Here is a 17556-nt window from a genome sequence, read left to right on the forward strand (position 1 = left end):
CCCCGTTGGCCTTGAGGGGACAAAGTCTCGGGAGGCTCGTGGGGTGTCCTGAGGTGCTGCACCTGTACCATGCGTCCGGCCTTTAATAACAACCCAGAGCCGCTGACCCGCTGACTTCCCAGCGCGTGGGCTGAGAGGCAAGGCCCCGCCCTCTGCCTTGCGAGGGGCGGGAGTGGGGCACAGAACACCCGACACAGAACGGGGCAGGCGCTGTCACCGTGGGGGACATGGGCCTCGGGACGGCGTCCCAGCGCTGCGGGGACTCCTACAATCTGAGGCAGGGACAGCAGTGCTCGAAGCATCTTCTTGGTGGAGGAGTACAGCAAGTGGCGCTCACAGCCTCTGAGACATGGGAGGGGCCCGCTGACCTCCGAGTCGCGTGCCCACCACGTGCCCACCACTGATCTGGTGGACGGGGGAGAGGCCCACTGTACTTCAACACCGACTGGTTCCTCCTAAGCGGCCGGCCATTCGATGGCCCAGCAGTCCTGGGCAGGGTGGAGCGTGCCCTGCTGCCTCTGCCAGGTCTGTTTCTGACCACGGTGACTGAGGAGGGAGCCGAGCCGGTCACGCTTGTGACGCCCGCAGTGCTGTGGTGCTGCGGGCTGCGTGCGGCGCTGCCCGGCCTCGGCATGCACGGCCACCCCGCCACGCCCTGCCGGGGGAGGGGCGCGCAGCAGAGGCCAAGGTGGCTGCAGCTCCAGCACCAGCCCTCCCAGCTCTGGGCGGCTGTGGAAGGGAGCGTGGGGGCTGAGCAGTGAGGGGGGGACCTGACCACAGCCTGGGTGAGAGAAGAGCTGTCTCGCTCAGATGGCAGGACGTAACCAAAGGGCCTTCACCCACTAGGCGGGCACAGGGCAGGTGATTTGCCAGGCATTGTATTAAAACTAGACACTGCTGGCTCACACCTGCAATCCTAGCTACTTAGGAGGCTGAACTCTGAGGATGGCAGTTCGAAGCCATCACAGGCAAAGTCAGAAGTGGAGGGTTGTAGCACAAGTTGTAGAGCACTAGCCTTGAGCAAGGAAGCTCAGGGACACCCGGGCCCTGAGTTCAAGCCCCAGGAGCGGCACACACACAGATAAAAGGTCTGAACATGAGTGCAGTGGACCTGCAGTCTTCTCGAGGTGTGACATGAACATAGAGCGTAGGCCACGGGCTGGGTGTGTCCGGGTGCACGTGTGAGTGTGCACGCACGTGTGTGTACATGAGCATAGAGCGTAGGCCATGGGCTGGGTGTGTGCGGGTGCACGTATGAGTGTGCACGCACGTGTGCGTACATGAGCATAGAGCGTAGGCCATGGGCTGGGTTTGTGCAGGTGCATGCACGAGTGTGCACGCACGTGTGTGTATGTGAGCATGGAGGCGTAGGCCGCAGGCTGGGTGTGTGCAGGTGCACGCACGTGTGGGTACATGAGCATAGAGGCGGAGGCCATGGCTGGGTGTGTGCAGGTGCACGTATGAGTGTGTACGCACGTGTGTGTACGTGAAGGCATCTCTGCAGCCATACCTGAACAGCATGATGGGAAAGAGGAAGGTCCCCGCTCCCCCAACCTGCTCCTCCTACCTCGTCTTCAGGCTTGCAGGATTCTGAATATGGTCCCAGGAAAGGCTAAGGAGGGGCCTCTACTGCTCCTAGAACCCTCCATTTCCTTCCTGAGTCATGACCCCAGTGCTCCCTCCCAGCCTCCCGCAGGAGGTCCCTTTGTACCCTCGGCACTGAGGCATGGCTGGCCGAGCTGGGCATGCGCACTGCCAGGAGTGAAAGATGAGGACTGGACCAGGCGGGGCAGGGACGGTGGAAGGGTGGGCAGAAAACCTGGTGCTGCTGCTAGGAAGTGGGGACCGAGTGGGCCTGAGGCTGGGGGAGCTGCCAGTGCCACCAGAGGGAGTCTGGACGCCAGGAGAAGTGGACCGAACACCTGGGCTGGTGGGAGAGAATGCACCTGCCCCGGGCCAAGTGCCTAGAGACCCCACCTGTCCCCTGGATCTCCCGGCACAGGCCACGCACAGCCAAGTGGGTTCAGTGCTCAAGTTCCTACCACGTCCCTGAAGATCAACTCAAGGGGAAACCCAGCTGGGGCTTGGCGCTCACGTCTGGCCCGGTGCCTGGCCTCGGAGACTGGATTGGGGCTGGGGAGACGGGCTGCCGGAAGCATCAGGAGGGCTGGAACAAGCCCATCTCCCTCCTCAGAATCCCCCCCCCCCCCCCCCCCCCCGCGACCAAGTCAGGGAAGACCAAAGCACGAGAGCCAGCCCCGGACTGCACGCGCGCACACGGCCCACAGCAGGTTTACGTCAAAGGACAAAATCCTAACAGCGTGGACACCAGCCTCCAGGACAAAGCCAGGGTCTGGCTGGGGTGTCCCAGGAGCGGCAGCCCGTGCCCCAAGCTGTTGAGAGATGGAGAGGCCGGTCCCGGGCCTCATCCACAGATGCCACCTGGGAGGCCGCGCAGGAGACACAGTCTCGTGGTTTGGGGGACGGGCAGAATGTGCTGGCCTTGTCAAGTGCTGTATTGTTCTGGAACAAGCTGCTTCTGCAGACAGTAGCAGGGGCCTGATCCGGAGAGCACTCCTGCGGGGGCTAAGGTGGCACCATCATCCCAAGGGAGCTCCCCCAGGGATGAGGTGTGACTGCAGTGCGTGGATCTGAGGTCCCTGGAGACAGGGCTGGGAGGCCGGGGGGCCCAGGACCCCGTCCTGTCTTGCAGCTAGAAACCTCTTTTCTTCGTCAGTACCGGACCCGGGGCTCTGCTACCAGAAAATGACAAACGCGGCGCTACCTGCTTTTCAGCACCTCCTGCATCTTCTGCTCCAGCTCGATCCGCCGCTGCCGCTCCCGGTCCAGCTCCTGCCGCAGCATCTCCGAGTTCGTTTCTTCTCGAAGCTTCCGGAGCTCCTCCTCTGTGGAGAGAGCAGGGGAGCAGTGTTCACACTATGGCCCTCCCAGGTCCACCCTGGCTGGGGGTGCAGCTCTCGGGCCCAGCTTCTGAGAAGAAGCGGCTAACTGGGGCTCCCCCCACATGGGAGCCGCCACCGGAAGCAAGGATGAGGCCTGCTTGGCTTACGCGCGAATAATGGTGCAGAACAGAACACAAGGCATTTCACCAGCCACCACTGCCCCTAGGACAGCCCAGCACTCAGCGGCCCAGCAGCATCAACTCTACACCGTGTGCCTGCCAGGTTCGGGGGTGGCTGTGTGGCAGGGGCGCTGGGCTGGTGGGTGAGCCCCCAGAGTGTACAACACAGGGTCCAGGGATGGGGTGCAGGAACCCCTGGAAATCCCCCCCCCCCCCGTGAGGCCGGAGACAAGCGGAGCAGGGCCGCAGGCAGCTGGGGAAGGATGCTAGGCAGAGGAAGGCAGGGATGGAGCTCAGAAAGCCAGACTGGCGGCCTGGGAGAGGGGAGGGGCCGGGGTCACCAAGGCGGCAGCTCTGGAGCCGCTGGAGTCAAGATGCCAGACGTTTCCTACTCACTTCCTTCGTTTCTGAGCTGGGTATGCAGGACTCCTCCACACCACAGCCCCACGACCACGGAGTCCATCCCATCCACCCTGCCCACCTCGGCATGAGGAAGTGGCCCCAGGACACACGGCCTCCCCCCCCCCTTCTCCCCTCACAAGCACAGGGTATCCATCCAAGCCCAGCAGGAGCACCGACCTTCGCTGGGGCAGGGGGGCTCCACCTTCAGCTAAAGGCTTCACTAGGACTGAAGCCAAGTGACCGTGCACAGTCCCTGCGCGTGGGAGCCCCAAGCCCCGGCAGGCAGGGGGACAGGGGCACAGCGGCAGCCCCCCGGCAGCAAGCGGCACTGAGGCCCTCCTGGCAGCGTGGTGGAAAGCAAGACGAAACAAAGGAGGCACCAGGATAAACCGGATTCCACATTGGCCCCTCTTCCTCCTCACAGGACGGGAAGAGGAACGACCCACCCACTGCCCATGGTGGGGGGGAAGCGGGAAGCGAACGCGCTCGGAGGCAAACACTGCACTACCAGGCCACAGCATCCTGTCAGGGCCCTCGTTCACCAACGAGCCTCCGCCCTGGATGGCCGCTGGCTGGGGGAAATGGGAGGGTGTGTCCCTGCAGCCCAGCCACACCCAGCTGACCGAGCGTTGGCTGGCCACCTCCTAGACCCACATGACTCTGTTCCTCGGCAATGGCTGGCAGGCTGAGCCACGGCCCCAGCGACCTACAGGCCCCGGGAAAGGCCATGCTGCTTAGCCCAGCAGGCCTGGGCACCCATTCTTGTGTGCCAACTCGGGGCCCACACAACTCTCAGGACTGAGTGAGACACACAGCACCACGGCCATGAGCAGAGAATTAGAGATGTCCTCGGACCCAGGCATGCACCGGCCTCCCTACAACCTCACCCCTGCAGCACAGAGACCCCCACCCCCTGGCCCAGGAGGCACTGGGCTCCAATGAGTACCCAGCCCACCACCATGCGGCTCCAATCTCCACGCACCATGACAGGTCTGCAAGCTGGGAGGCCTCAAGTGCCAGGCAGGGAACCCCGACATAACAAAGCAACCAAAGCCAGGCCTGGTAGTATGCTCCAATAATCCAACATTCACTCAGGAGGCTGAGGCCAGAGGATCAACCAGGAGGTCCAGGCCTGCTGTCAAAACAACAAACCAGCCAGGTGCCGGTGGCTCTTGCCTGTCATTCTAGCTGCTCACGAGGCTGAGATCTGAGGATCCAGGTTCAGAGCCAGCCTGGGCAGGAGAGTCCGTGAGACTCTTATCTCCAATGAACCACCAGAAAACCAGAAGTAGAGCTGTGGCTCAAAATAGTGGAGTGCTGACCTTGAGTAAACCAACTCAGGGACAGTGCTCAGGACCTGAGTTCAAGCCCCGTGATTAAAATTTTAAAAAAAAGTCACCAGACTAACAAATTCATCCAGGTCTGTGCGGGGCCGTATTTCCAGATTGCAGTAGGCAAGGTGAGACTTCCACTAGCCTGGAACCTTCTTTCCAGGTAGGATGGGAGGTATTCTGCTAATCTAGCACCTTTCCCGATCTAGTCCCTTCCCAGACGCAGGGACGCAGGGTGAGCCCCTTCTTCAAACATGGGAACCCAGGTTCAGGTTGAGTCCAGTCCCCTCTCTGGATGGAGGTATGCGAGGTCGAGTCCAATCCCTGCTTTGGACACGGGGTTCAACCTGAGGTGCCAAGTCCTGGCCAAGGTCAGTATTCCAGACCCAGATCCAGGCCCACTCACCAACCCAGTGCAGGGGCACTGCAGAGCAGCGACACGTGATGGCCCAGGCAGAGGCCGCAGCTCAGCACACCTGAAAATGTGTAGAACCACTGAGTGCTGCACCTACTCGTGGCTCAGTAAGCACCTGGGGTTAAGTCTCCCATTTTCTGCCTGCCGGGACCCTCCATTCAGCACAGTCAGCTCAGTGGGGCCAGCTGGAGAACCCCCCCCAGGGGGCCGCGGAGGCCCCCAGCTGGCTCTTAATGTTCCTGGGCAGAGGAGGCTAAAGACTGAGGTCAGAGTCCAAGCAGCACATGGGGGTCTCACAAGCATCACCCCCTTAAAGTTGGCTCCAACCACAGGAGGGGGCCCGGGCGGGCTGCAGTCTGCAGGGTGCAATGGGGTCCCGGACACCGCACAGCTTCTGTCCAGCCCCACTCCAGCGGTTCCAGCGGGAGGACCCAGCTGCTCAGGGAGCAGCGGCTCAACCGGAACCCATCCCATGACAAGAACGCACACGCTGACCACAGGGACACTCCAGCCAGCTGGCTGCGCTGGTCTAAGATGAGCCACCGGTGGCAGAGAGGTCAGAGTGGGAATCCAACCTGACGGAGGCCCTGACTGAGAGAGGCGACAGCACTGCTGGAGCCCACAGCCCTGGAGCCCGCAGCCTGCAGCCCACAGCCCTGGAGCCCACAGCCCAGAACCCGCAGCCCTGGAGCCCACAGCCTGCAGCCCACAGCCCTGGAGCCCACAGCCTATAGCCCACAGCCCAGAACCCGCAGCCCTGGAGCCCGCAGCCTGCAGCCCATAGCCCTGGAGCCCGCAGCCTGCAGCCTACAGCCCTGGAGCCCACAGCCTGCAGCCCACAGCCCGCAGCCCACAGCCCACAGCCCTGGAACCCACAGCCCACAGCCCTGGAGCCCACAGCCCTGGAGCCCGCAGCCTGGAGTCCACAGCCCTGTAGCCCACAGCCTGGAACCCACAGCCCATAGCCCACAGCCCTGGAGCCCATAGACTGCAGCCCACAGCCCATAGCCCACAGCCCAGAACCCGCAGCCCTGGAGCCCGCAGCCCTGGAGCCCGCAGCCTGCAGCCCACAGCCCTGAAGCCCACAGTCTGGAGCCTGCAGCCTGTAGCCCACAGCCTGCAGCCCACAGCCCTGGAGCCCACAGCCTGCAGCCTGCAGCCCACAGCCTGGAGCCCGCAGCCTGGAGCCTGCAGCCCACAGCCTGGAGCCTGCAGCCCACAGCCTGGAGCCTGCAGCCTGCAGCCCACAGCCTGCAGCCCACAGCCCAGAACCCCGCAGCCCTGGAGCCCGCAGCCTGGAACCCGCAGTCCTGGAGCCTGCAGCCCACAGCTCTGGAGCCCACAGCCTGCAGCCCACAGCCCTGGAGCCCACAGCCCTGGAGCCCACAGCCCTGGAACCCACAGCCTGCAGCCCGCAGCCTGCAGCCCACAGCCCTGGAGCCCACAGCCTGCAGCCCACATCCTGCAGCCCGCAGCCCACAGCCCCACAGCCCTGGAGCCCACAGCCTGCAGCCCACAGCCTGCGGTCCACAGCCCTGGAGCCCACAGCCTGCAGCCCACATCCTGCAGCCCGCAGCCCACAGCCCCACAGCCCTGGAGCCCACAGCCTGCAGCCCACAGCCTGCAGCCCACAGCCTGCGGTCCACAGCCCTGGAGCCCACAGCCTGCAGCCCACAGCCCTGGAGCCTGCAGCCTGCAGCCCACAGCCTGCAGCCCACAGCCCTGGAGCCCGCAGCCTGCAGCCCACAGCCCTGGAGCCCGCAGCCTGCAGCCCACAGCCCTGGAGCCTGCAGCCCTGGAGCCCGCAGCCCGGAGCCCTGCAGACCCAGAGCCCACAGCCCTGAGCCTGCAGCCCGGAACCTACAGCCCCGAAGCCCAGAGCTCCGCAGACCCGGAGCCCACAGCTCCAGAGCCCGGAGCCCTGCAGACCCGGAGCCCATAGCCCTGGAGCCCGCAGCCCTGAGCCTGCAGCCCGGAACCTGAAGCCCCGGAGCCCGCAGCTCCAGAGCCCACAACCCCGAAGCCCAGAGCCCCGCAGACCCGGAGCCCACAGCCCCGGAGTCCGGAGCCCACAGCTCAGAGCCTGCAGCCCCAGACCCCGCAGCCCTAGCCCCCACATCCCACAGCCCGGAGCCCACAGTCCTGGAGCCCGCAGCCTGGAGCCCTGCAGCCCCAGAATCTGCAGCCCAGAACCCCGCAGCTCCAGAGCCCGCAGCCCAGAGCCCAGAGCCCGCAGCCCCAGAGCCTGAAGCCCAGCAGCCCGTACTCTGGAACCCGCAGCCTGGAACCCACAGCCCTGCCTTGTTCTGGCCTCCCGGATGCTGCCCTACAGCCAGGGAGAGTCCTGCCAAAGCCCCCCAGCCCACTCCACACCTGCAGGGAAGGCCACGCAGAGGTCACAGCCCACCTGCCCGGCCCCTCCCAATCTCCACCCCTCATGTCTGTGGGACCCGCTGTCCCCAGCCCAGGCCCTCCAGGTGGTACACGCTCTCTCTCTTCTCTCTCTCTCTCACACACACTCACACAACCTCTGCCCACACACCTCTACTCATACACACTTCCACAGACCTCCACCCACGCACCTCTGTGCACACACACTTCGCTAGGAGATCCTCACTGAGTCATTACCATGCTACACCGGGGCCTGGACGCTGGGCCCTGCCTGGTTCTAGGTCCCCATCGCCTCGGGCCTTCCCCAGAGGGGGTCCCAGGTACCCGCAGGGTGGCTTCTTCTCTGGGTCTGTCCCCCAGTGTGTGCGCACCCTCGAGTGTGTGCGCACGCGTGCCTGCACACACTTTCCCACCTCCTTACCAGAACCCCCCAACGCCCACCCGTGCCTCATAGCCCCTTTGACCATAGCCTGTGTGAAGGTCAAATCAGCAGAGGTGTCGCTTCCCACCCACGTGGAGACGAGCCGCTGCAGGCACTTGGTCCTCCAGCACTGGAAACAGGAAACCACGTGTTCCTTGCCGGGCCCGCCACTCCTGACACTTGTTCCTTCCTGGTGTCACTAAGCTGAGAAGGGTCAGCACACCACCGGCTTCCAGGGTGGCAGAGGGTCAGCCTGACTGAGCAGAGGTGGCGGAGGCCACCCAGGGACGGTGGACTTCCAGGTGGACGCACGGGGACACAGCAGTGAGAAGCACGGCGGCTGCCAGCTGTGTGAGGGTCCACACACCAGGGCTTCCAGGGCCAGGGGGGCGGGGGTGTGAGGGTCCACACACCAGGGCTTCCAGGGCCGGGGGGGGGGGCGGGGGTGTGAGGGTCCACACACCAGGGCTTCCAGGGCCGGGGGGGGTGGGGGTGTGAGGGTCCACACACCAGGGCTTCCAGGGCCGGGGGGGGGGGGGCGGGGGTGTGAGGGTCCACACACCAGGGCTTCCAGGGCCGGGGGGGGTGGGGGTGTGAGGGTCCACACACCAGGGCTTCCAGGGCCGGGGGGGGCGGGGGTGTGAGGGTCCACACACCAGGGCTTCCAGGGCCGGGGGGGGGGGTGGGCGGGGGTGTGAGGGTCCACACACCAGGGCTTCCAGGGCCGGGGAGGGGGGTGGGCAGGGGTGTGAGGGTCCACACACCAGGGCTTCCAGGGCCGGGGGAGGGGGGGGTGTGAGGGTCCACACACCAGGGCTTGCAGGGCCAGGGGGGGGCGGGCGGGGGTGTGAGGGTCCACACACCAGAGCTTGCAGGGCCAGGGGGCGGGCGGGGGTGTGAGGGTCCACACACCAGGGCTTCCAGGGCTGAGGGGGGGCGGGGGTGTGAGGGTCCACACACCAGGGCTTGCAGGGCCGGGGGGGGCGGGGGTGTGAGGGTCCACACACCAGGGCTTGCAGGGCCGGGGAGGGGGGGGCTGCAGCCCGAGCCCATCCTGATCTCACCTGGCAAGACACAGCTCTGAGCACACAACCTGCTCGTGGGGCTAGCCTGCTCCCAGGAGAGCCCCGTCAGTGGAGACCCGCTGGGATCGCTGAGCTCCACTAGCTCTCCGTGGATGGCTCCCAGCAGGCCGAGTGCTCGTTCCACAACCATGAGATCCAGCAGCCGGGTATTGTGGGCCTGCCTCCACCCCGCGGTGACATATTTAGGTCAAATGCTGGGCAGCACACAGCCATCTTTCCCGAGGACAAAAGCAACACAAATCCCCCATCACTGGCTTTTCTTTCTCCTCCCTGAGAGCAGAAACAGGAGAGCTGACTTTCTGCCAGAAGAAAGTGCTGAGCTGGGTGTTCAAAAGGCCGCCTGGCCTCACCCTGCCGCTCCCCAGCCGCTGAGTCCCCCAGGACCCCCGGGCCGTGGCGGGGGTCTGTCCAGCCACCTCCTTCAGCAGGGTGAATGGCTGACCCTAGCTGGGCCCATCCTCCCATCCTTCTCCCGTCCCCTCCAGCGGTGCCGCGAGTGACGCTGAAACAAGACTGCCAGTGCACAGGGGCTCTGACAATGAAGTTCACCCACAGGACCTTTACACCCCAGGCTGAAAGGCACCATGAAGGGGGCTCTGCCCGCCTGCCACGCGTGCCACCCTGTAGAAGCCACAGAGCCCTCTGCCACTCACCCTAGGGGAGAGAAGGGTGTGATCTCAGAATCCAGATGCAGCTTCTGGAGCCTCGCTTCACACCTGACAGTGGCCAAGACACAGGTCGGGAGCTGCACTGTCACAGGCAGCACATCAGACCGTGGCACCAGCCCAGCGAGACCTGCTCCTGCCCGGGCCCGGGGCTGGCCACGAGGGGCCTGGAGCGCTCTGCCCCCCTGGTCAGGCCACTGAAGACAGCCAGGGAGTCTGCTGGGGACAGGGAAGACATGGTGCCTGCTGAAGAGTCTGCCCTCCCCCCCCCCAAGTTTTCCAAGTCCCAGGGGTACATGGCAGAAGAAAATTACATGCCATAATCAAGAAGTTCCCATTGTGGGCTTCTGCTCAACTTAGCATCTGTGCCAACCACCAGCCATCCAATTACCAGGAAAGCAAGCCAGGCTGCTCAGGGTGACACCAGAGGAAAACCAGGGCATCCCCGAGAGGCCAAGCCCAACCCCTGCAAGAGCAATCGGGGAGGCAAAACATAACAGGGAGAGGGGAAGGGGTGGAGGCCTGGGGGACTTTGGGCCAGAGGAGCCCTCAGGCCCACAGGGTCTAACAAGCCATGCCCACCCGGCAGTGGAAGGCTAGGAGGTCCGCTGGGCCTCCACTCTGGGCCCTACCCTTTCCCTCCGTGCTCTGATCAGCCCCCGTGGGCCGAGACCACCCAGCCCAGCCTTGGCGACACCCAGCCCGCGGGGAAGCTGCTGCGCGGGGAGGAAGGAAAGCAGCTTTGGGGCTATTTTTAAACCTGTAAAAGTAGAACTCCCGAGCAAGAGAGCCCCTCTTGGCACACACTCCAACCAGCCCAGCCTCAGCCAGAAATAAAAATCAAGTGATAATCCTTAAATAAAACTCCTTCCCGTCCGGCCAGGAGCGCAGGCTTGGGAGGGACGCCAAAAGTAGCAGAACACTGTCCTGGCTAGGTAAGGCCTGCACACCTGGAGCCTGGCACCCCTTTCCTGGACCCTCTCCCAAGGCTGGAGGCATGGCTCAGATGGTAGAGCACCTGCCTAGCAAGCATGAGGCCCTGAGTTCAACCTCCAGCAAGCTCCATCCTTTTTTTTTTTAATCACCACCATCACCATGGACTCTAGAAGACAAAGCCCTGACCTTCCCCAAATGGACCAAGGGCCCCTCCCCATCCAGCAGCAATGTGTAGTGCGCGCGCACACACACACACACACACACACACACACACACACACACACACACACACACGCTCTGGGGTGGGGACAGCCCCTCACAGGAAATGCCTTGCTCTGCTCACAACCTCCAGCACGCCTTTTCTCCCTTATTTCCTTCTTGTGATCTATTGCTCCACGCAGAAGCCGCACCACACAACGATGAGCAGAGGGACCAGGAATCAGGCAGCCGCCCAGTTAGGCATTTCTACTCTCACAGGCCGGGCCAGGCTGCTGCTCAGACACTTAGAGATGTCGCTGCACGTTAGGAAACTGGTACTGGGGCTAGGGGGCACGAAGGGCACTGAGCTCGCCCCCTCCCCCTTGTAAACCAGAAAGAAGTGGGGCTCCCCCCAGCCAGCTGCTCACCCTGATGGCTGATCTGCAGTCATTTGGACACGGGCCTGCCTCTGACACTGTGGGCACTGAGCAGGGAGACTGAAGTGTTCAAAAGCTGGGGCTTCAGCCCCTCCACCCACCCCCACCCCGTACCCTCTCTTTCCACACCGCCAACAGCCAAGCCTTCCAAGCCCCGGTGCCTTCTCTCCTAGCTAAACACCTACTTCCTGTTCAGCTTGGACTGGGGGACAGGCAAGGGGCCCCCACTTTCACTAGGGGGCAAAAGTGACAAGGGAAAAACGCTAAACAGGAAGGAGAAAAGGAGAGGGTATCTGGAGGATGGAGTCTGGAAGGTACCCAGTGGGGTCTTGAAGCATACGTACCAGGGCATGTCCAGTCAAAGGAAAAGCCACTTTATCCTTCTAACCATCTAACACTCATCTGTCCATCCATTGTCCATCTATCCATCCATCCATCCATCCATCCATCCATCCATCCATCCATCCATCCATCCATCCATCCACTCACTGGTATAGCCAGCCAGCCATCTCTTCAGTCCGCCACCTGCCTGCCTACTCATCCAGCCAGCCAGCCATCTCTTCAGTCCGCCACCTGCCTGCCTACTCATCCAGCCAGCCAGCCATTTGTCCATCACACATCCATACATCTATATACTCACAATGTATATTGAGCACTGAGCAGATGCCAGGCTCTGGGTCCAAGCTATTAGAACTCACAAATAAGGCAGCAGCTACCTCCACTCCCTTCTGTATGAGTCCAGTGAGTGAAGGGGACAAGTAAGTGTGCCCCACAGTGCTGTCCCCCACTGAACACAAGCAGCTGGCCCAGGCAACTCTGCCTAATGCCCCTCAGTCATACTGCACAGACCCCACTCTAGCACGGCTGGGAGCTGCTACTGTGTGGACAAGGTGAGAGTCTATGAGACATGATCACTGGGATGGGAGCGGCTCCTACACCACCAGGTGGTCCTGCTGAACCCCAGGACAGTGAGGCATCAGCACAGCACAGCAGGCAGGCTTCACAGCACCCCTCCTCCCGCCCCGCCCCCGCCCCACCCCTAGGCAGGGCAGGGCAGGACGGTGCTGAGAGCCGGGAGGGTCTCGTAGTATATGGTTCAAAGGTCTCTTAGCCTGGCCAAAAGAAGTCTCGAGGCCAAACATCCCCAACCATTAGCCATTGGGCAAGAGAAGTGATTTAGAAATCTTTTTTTGTTGTTGTTCTCTTTTGCTATGCTTGGGATGGAACCAGAGCCTCGTGCGTGCTGGGGAAGTGCTCCACCACCAACCCACACCCCAGCCCGAGACAGGGAATTCTGAGCGCTGTGAGCCATCTCTTTTTCATGGCCTTGGGTGCCGATTTCATCCTTTTTCTAGAAAAATTCTGGAAGGACCTGGACAGGTCTCCCCACTTGCGATCCGTCTTTATCCGCCCTCTGATCCATCTGCTCACACTCACGGTCCTCACTGCCCACCCTGGGGACAGAACCAGGCCTACCATGACTGCCTGGCGTGGGGGAGGGCAGGCCAAGCTCACGTCTGGGGGGGGAATTTTCCAGCTCTGCACCGTGAACAATCTGCAAGAGCAGCACTAAGAGCAGCCCCAGGGCACAGAGCTACAGGGCGGCCAAGTCTGGTCAGCCCCGCACGGGCCTGCTCCCACTGCTCTTGTGTCCATCTCATCTCTGCTGGATGCACTGACAGCTCCCAATACCCTTTTGCCTTCAGAAGGCTGATGGGGAGGGCCCCTGTCAATCATCCCAGGAACTTCCTGTCGCAGAACCCCTCTTCTGAGTCTGTGCATCCAGGGTGAGGTCCAAGTCCTGATGCCTTTCTGGAGGCAGCTAGCCCGCCCTGACCAGCTTCTTTCAGAAGCTCTCTTACCCAGCCACTGTACCCCAGAATATCAGCACAGGAAGGGGCTTCCAGGAGCACGGGTGTACCCCATCTACGTACCTTCTGTCTGACGCACATGCTCTCTTGCATCCACCTGCACTGCCGGCCCCCTGTGCCGGGAATGTGCGTGTGTCCTGCACTGTGTGAATGATGGTGGCCTGGAGCTGGGGCCTGGCACCCTCGGGAGCCTCTGTCTCACCAGCAGAGCCTTCACATCAGCAAGAGCAGCACCTTCCACCCATCAGGAACTCCACAGCACGGCACAGCGATTGCGAGGCTCCCAGACCCAGACCGCCTCAGAAGAACTTCTCCTCCAAAATCCAACTCCCTCCAAGTCAGTTTTGGGTGGATGTGGGGGTGCATGTCTTACAACATTGGAGATCATGGTTCCCAGGGCCCATACACCAAAGGTGAGCAGTACATGGATACTTGTGTACAGAAACCACGGAATACAATGCATTTTGCTCAGAAAGAAATAAGCTACTGAAGTACACCCCAGGCTCACTGAAAATGGATGGTGGTTTTGATTTATTCATGCACTTCTTTAACCAATTTATGTTCCTCCCTTCAGCCAGGGCCGGGCTACATGTCACCTTCACCCCCTCATCCCGTGTCATTTTCTCACAGGAACATTTGTACTCTTCAATATTTGATAACTGGAGGAGCCGGCATATACCTGGGCTATTTCCTCTCCTCTGTGAAAACAATGCCAGTCTGCAGGCTCCGCAGTGTGTACCTTCCGCCTCAGGCCTTTCTGTAATCAACTGTCACTGGGCTCAGGGTACAAAAATAAGTCCTGCTCATATCCTCAGGATCCCATCAACAACCAGAGGTGATGGCAGAATAATCGTCCATCAACTGGGAGCAGGCAGGCTAACCTATGCACAGCCCCACCACAGGTGCAGCGATAAAACAGACCAGGACCTGTGTCTTAGTACCACGTTAGACTGGCTACCAGGACACACACAGTGCAAGTGTCAGTGTGCTAACACTTACCTGGGGGGAAGGCAAGAACAGACACATACATTTGCTGCTATTGAAAAAGAATGTCCGGTGATGGGGCTGGGCACCAGTGACTCGCACCTGTAATCCTAGCTACTTGGGAAGCTGAGGATGGGAGGATCGAAGTTCAAGAACAGCCCGGACAGAAAGGTTACCCATTGCTTGGTGCCGTGGCACACACATACCATCCTGAGCTACGCGGGAGGCTGAGACTGCGAGGCCTGGGGTCCCTGGCCAGCCCAGACCAGAGTCCATGAGACCCACTTCTGTGGAGGGAAGCGGGGTGTGGTAGTGCTCCCTTGTGGTTCCAGCTCTGACAAAAATCGAACACAGGCAGATCCCAGTCCAAGTGCATACCTACCTTTAAAAGGATCGGCAAAAAAAGGCTGGGGGCTTGGCTCAGCAGCAGAGCACCTGCCTAGCAAGGACAAGGCCCTAGTACTGGACAAAAAAAAAATCAGTGGATGAAATTAGTGTAGAGGAGGAAGGCAGTATGGGAGAGCACAAAGAAAAACACGTGTTCTCTACATATATTCTGATTTCAAAACGAGGTGTCTTAGTTATTTTTGAGACATGCTCTCCCTTTGTTACTAGGCTGGGGTCGAACTGGTGAGCTCAGGCGATCCTCCTGCATCAGCCTCTCCAGGGCTAGGACTATAGAACTGTCCTACTATAAACAACTTTATATAGCCTGAGAATTAAATTAAAAAGAACTTCTGACCCTGTGCATAATAAGATAACATCAGGCACTTTGGATGCGCTAAAGACATCACAACCAACATCACTGAAGCTCAGGACTAAAGTCTCTGCACAGGACAGTAGGTACCAACACAAATGAGGCCACCAGAGAGCAGACTTCTGCTCTTCCAAAACACCAAGATCAGGAAACACAGAAAGGCTGAGCGTCTGTTCCAAGGAGATGAGACGGACACAGCCATGACCCAGACTTGCCTTTGCTGCACAGACTCCCACGGAACAACAATGAACATGGAAGAAAATCAGAGCAGAACCAATGTTAATTTACTGACCTTCCTGGTGTGCTGCCCTTGTTGCCAGGAATCACAGCAGAGTGTTTACAACCCAGGGGTGTGGTGTCTGCGCCTGAACATCAAGAAGCCCAGGAAAAATAATATAGATGGATAGATTGGGTGGGTGAAGGAATGGATGGATGGGGCTCAGATAAATAATAGTATGTGTGTGTGTGTGTGTGTGTGTGTGTGTGTGTGTGTGTGTGTGTGTGTGTGTGTGTGTGTGTGTGTGTGTGTGTGTGTGTGTGTGTGTGTGTGTGTGTGTGTGTGTAGGTAGATGGACAGATGTGTGGATGAATGGGGGAAAGGATGGCCTGGTAAAGAGAAGACAGACGATAAAATATTAACCCTGGAGGATTAACTAGATAAAAAGTATATATGGGAGTTTTGATGCTACCTTTGTAACTTTCCTTTGAGTCTAAAGTTGGGTCACATAAAAAGTTAAAAGAAAGCCGGGCGCTGGTGGCTCACGCCTGTAATCCTAGCTACTCAGGAGGCTGAGATCTGAGGATCGCGGTTCAAAGCCAGCCCGGGCAGGAGAGACCTTGAGACTCCTATCTCCAATAAACCACCAGAAAACCGGAAGTGGTGCTGTAGCTCAAGTGGTAGAGCGCCCGCCTTGAGCTGAAGAGCTGAGGGACAACGCCCAGGCCCAGAGTTCAAGCCCCACGACCGACAAAAAAAAAAAAAAAAAAGTTAAAACCAAGGCAATCTCTAAACATCTAAATGAAGGGGGAGGAGCTCCTGAGGAGGACGTGCAAATCCAGCAGCGCACACCTCTCCAGTGGGACACCCCAAGGGTTCTGAAAGGAAGTGCTCTTAGTCATCTGATGCTTGGTGGTGGTCTCTCCTTGTGTCTGAGATTTACATGTGTTTTTATGACAACAGAAACCAACAGGCTGGGCTGGTGTCCCCTGGGAATCGGGAGAACGGTCCAGTGAGGTCAGAAGTAATGCCAGAGTCCCGGATGGGCGTTCCCGTCAGGTTATGTGTAGGAGCTCTGAGGCCTTGCACAGGGGCAGGCCCTGGCAGGCTCGGGACGCAATGCCCAGCCTGTGCAGGCAGCGTCCTGGGGGCTGCGGCTGCTCTCCACCGCTTTCCAGCACAAGGAACCAGGGCTGTCATAAACGTCTCCTTTCAGGACTGGGACGGGATAGGTTTGCAACAAAGCTGAATATTCTGTCACACTGAAAAAGACTCAGAAACCAAGCCCGCGTCTCCCACAGCCCACAGCCAGAACTATGCGAACCCAGCAAATACTAACCACATGACTAAATTCACGACTGGAGGGTGACATTACAACTCCCACAGACGCGCATCACCCTCACCGCTCAACTCATTATTACGAGCTGGAAAATACAGGGGGGCAGCAAGGATGTGTCCCGCACCCCCACAGGCACTGGTAGCTACACAACCGGCAAGGGGAGTTTGTTTTCAGAAATATGGGGGTTTTAGTCAATGGAGCGTGAACGGAGGAAGCAGAAATTGACCACGCTCCAACGGCTGCTGGGAGACAGCGAGGCTGTGACCTCGCAAACTGCCCACACCCACACCATGCCCACAAGCAGATGCCCTCCCACCACTGATCAAATTCCGTGTCTACAGACGGACTAAAGGCATGCTGACTGCACAGGGACACTGTCAACAGGTGGCCCGTCACCAGTCACAGAGGTGACGAGAGAGAACCTGCAAAGCCAAGACCAAGAGACACACAGCGGCCGGCTGCTCCTGCCCTCGCCGAGTGTCAATTCACAGACAGCTGCAGGAAATGAAACGACTACCAGGGAATTCGAGCTCAAGTCCGGTATCTGACAAAATCAAAGAAAAGCCATTTTTCATTTCACTTGGCATACTGGACACGTGGCTTCTGTCTTTAAACATCACGAGCTACCTCATAAAATATTTACAGATGAACTGATAGGGTGCTGCTGGGATTTGTCCAGAATACCCTGGGAGGGAGTGGGGAGGAGCCAGCCTGGCCCAGAACCAACTGCTACTGTGGCCATCAGCAAGAGCTGTATTTCTATGAACACTCGAAATTTTCCAGAATTACCAAGTACTCCCTGGACTGCGCATGGCTGGATCACCCATGCAGCCCCCAGCTGCTTTGGAGACAGAGGCTGGGAAGATCACGGTTTTAGGCCAGCCCAGGCCAAAAGGTCCCCTATCAGTAAGGTGGGTATGGTGGCATATGCCGCGGGTCCCAGCTAGCTGGGAACTACAGGTCCGAGGATGACAGTCCAGGCTCCCCAGGAAAACATATAAAATCCTTTCTGAAAAACAAGGCAA

At 60.0% G+C, this 17556-nt stretch overlaps 1 protein-coding gene across 1 annotated transcript in view; it reads right to left on the minus strand.

Moving 5' to 3' along the window:
* Nucleotides 1-17556, minus strand: part of Gramd4 (GRAM domain containing 4) — a 68891-nt gene that overhangs the window by 18737 nt on the left and 32598 nt on the right. The window contains exon 4 of the mRNA XM_069999816.1: nt 2786-2906. Within this exon, the coding sequence (XP_069855917.1) occupies nt 2786-2906 (121 nt within the window). The remainder of the gene's footprint in view (nt 1-2785; nt 2907-17556) is intronic.

This window comes from Dipodomys merriami, unplaced genomic scaffold, assembly GCF_024711535.1.
Source record: "Dipodomys merriami isolate MVZ:Mamm:240054 unplaced genomic scaffold, mDipMer1.0.p SCAF_55, whole genome shotgun sequence".
Classification (NCBI taxonomy): Eukaryota; Metazoa; Chordata; class Mammalia; order Rodentia; family Heteromyidae; genus Dipodomys; species Dipodomys merriami.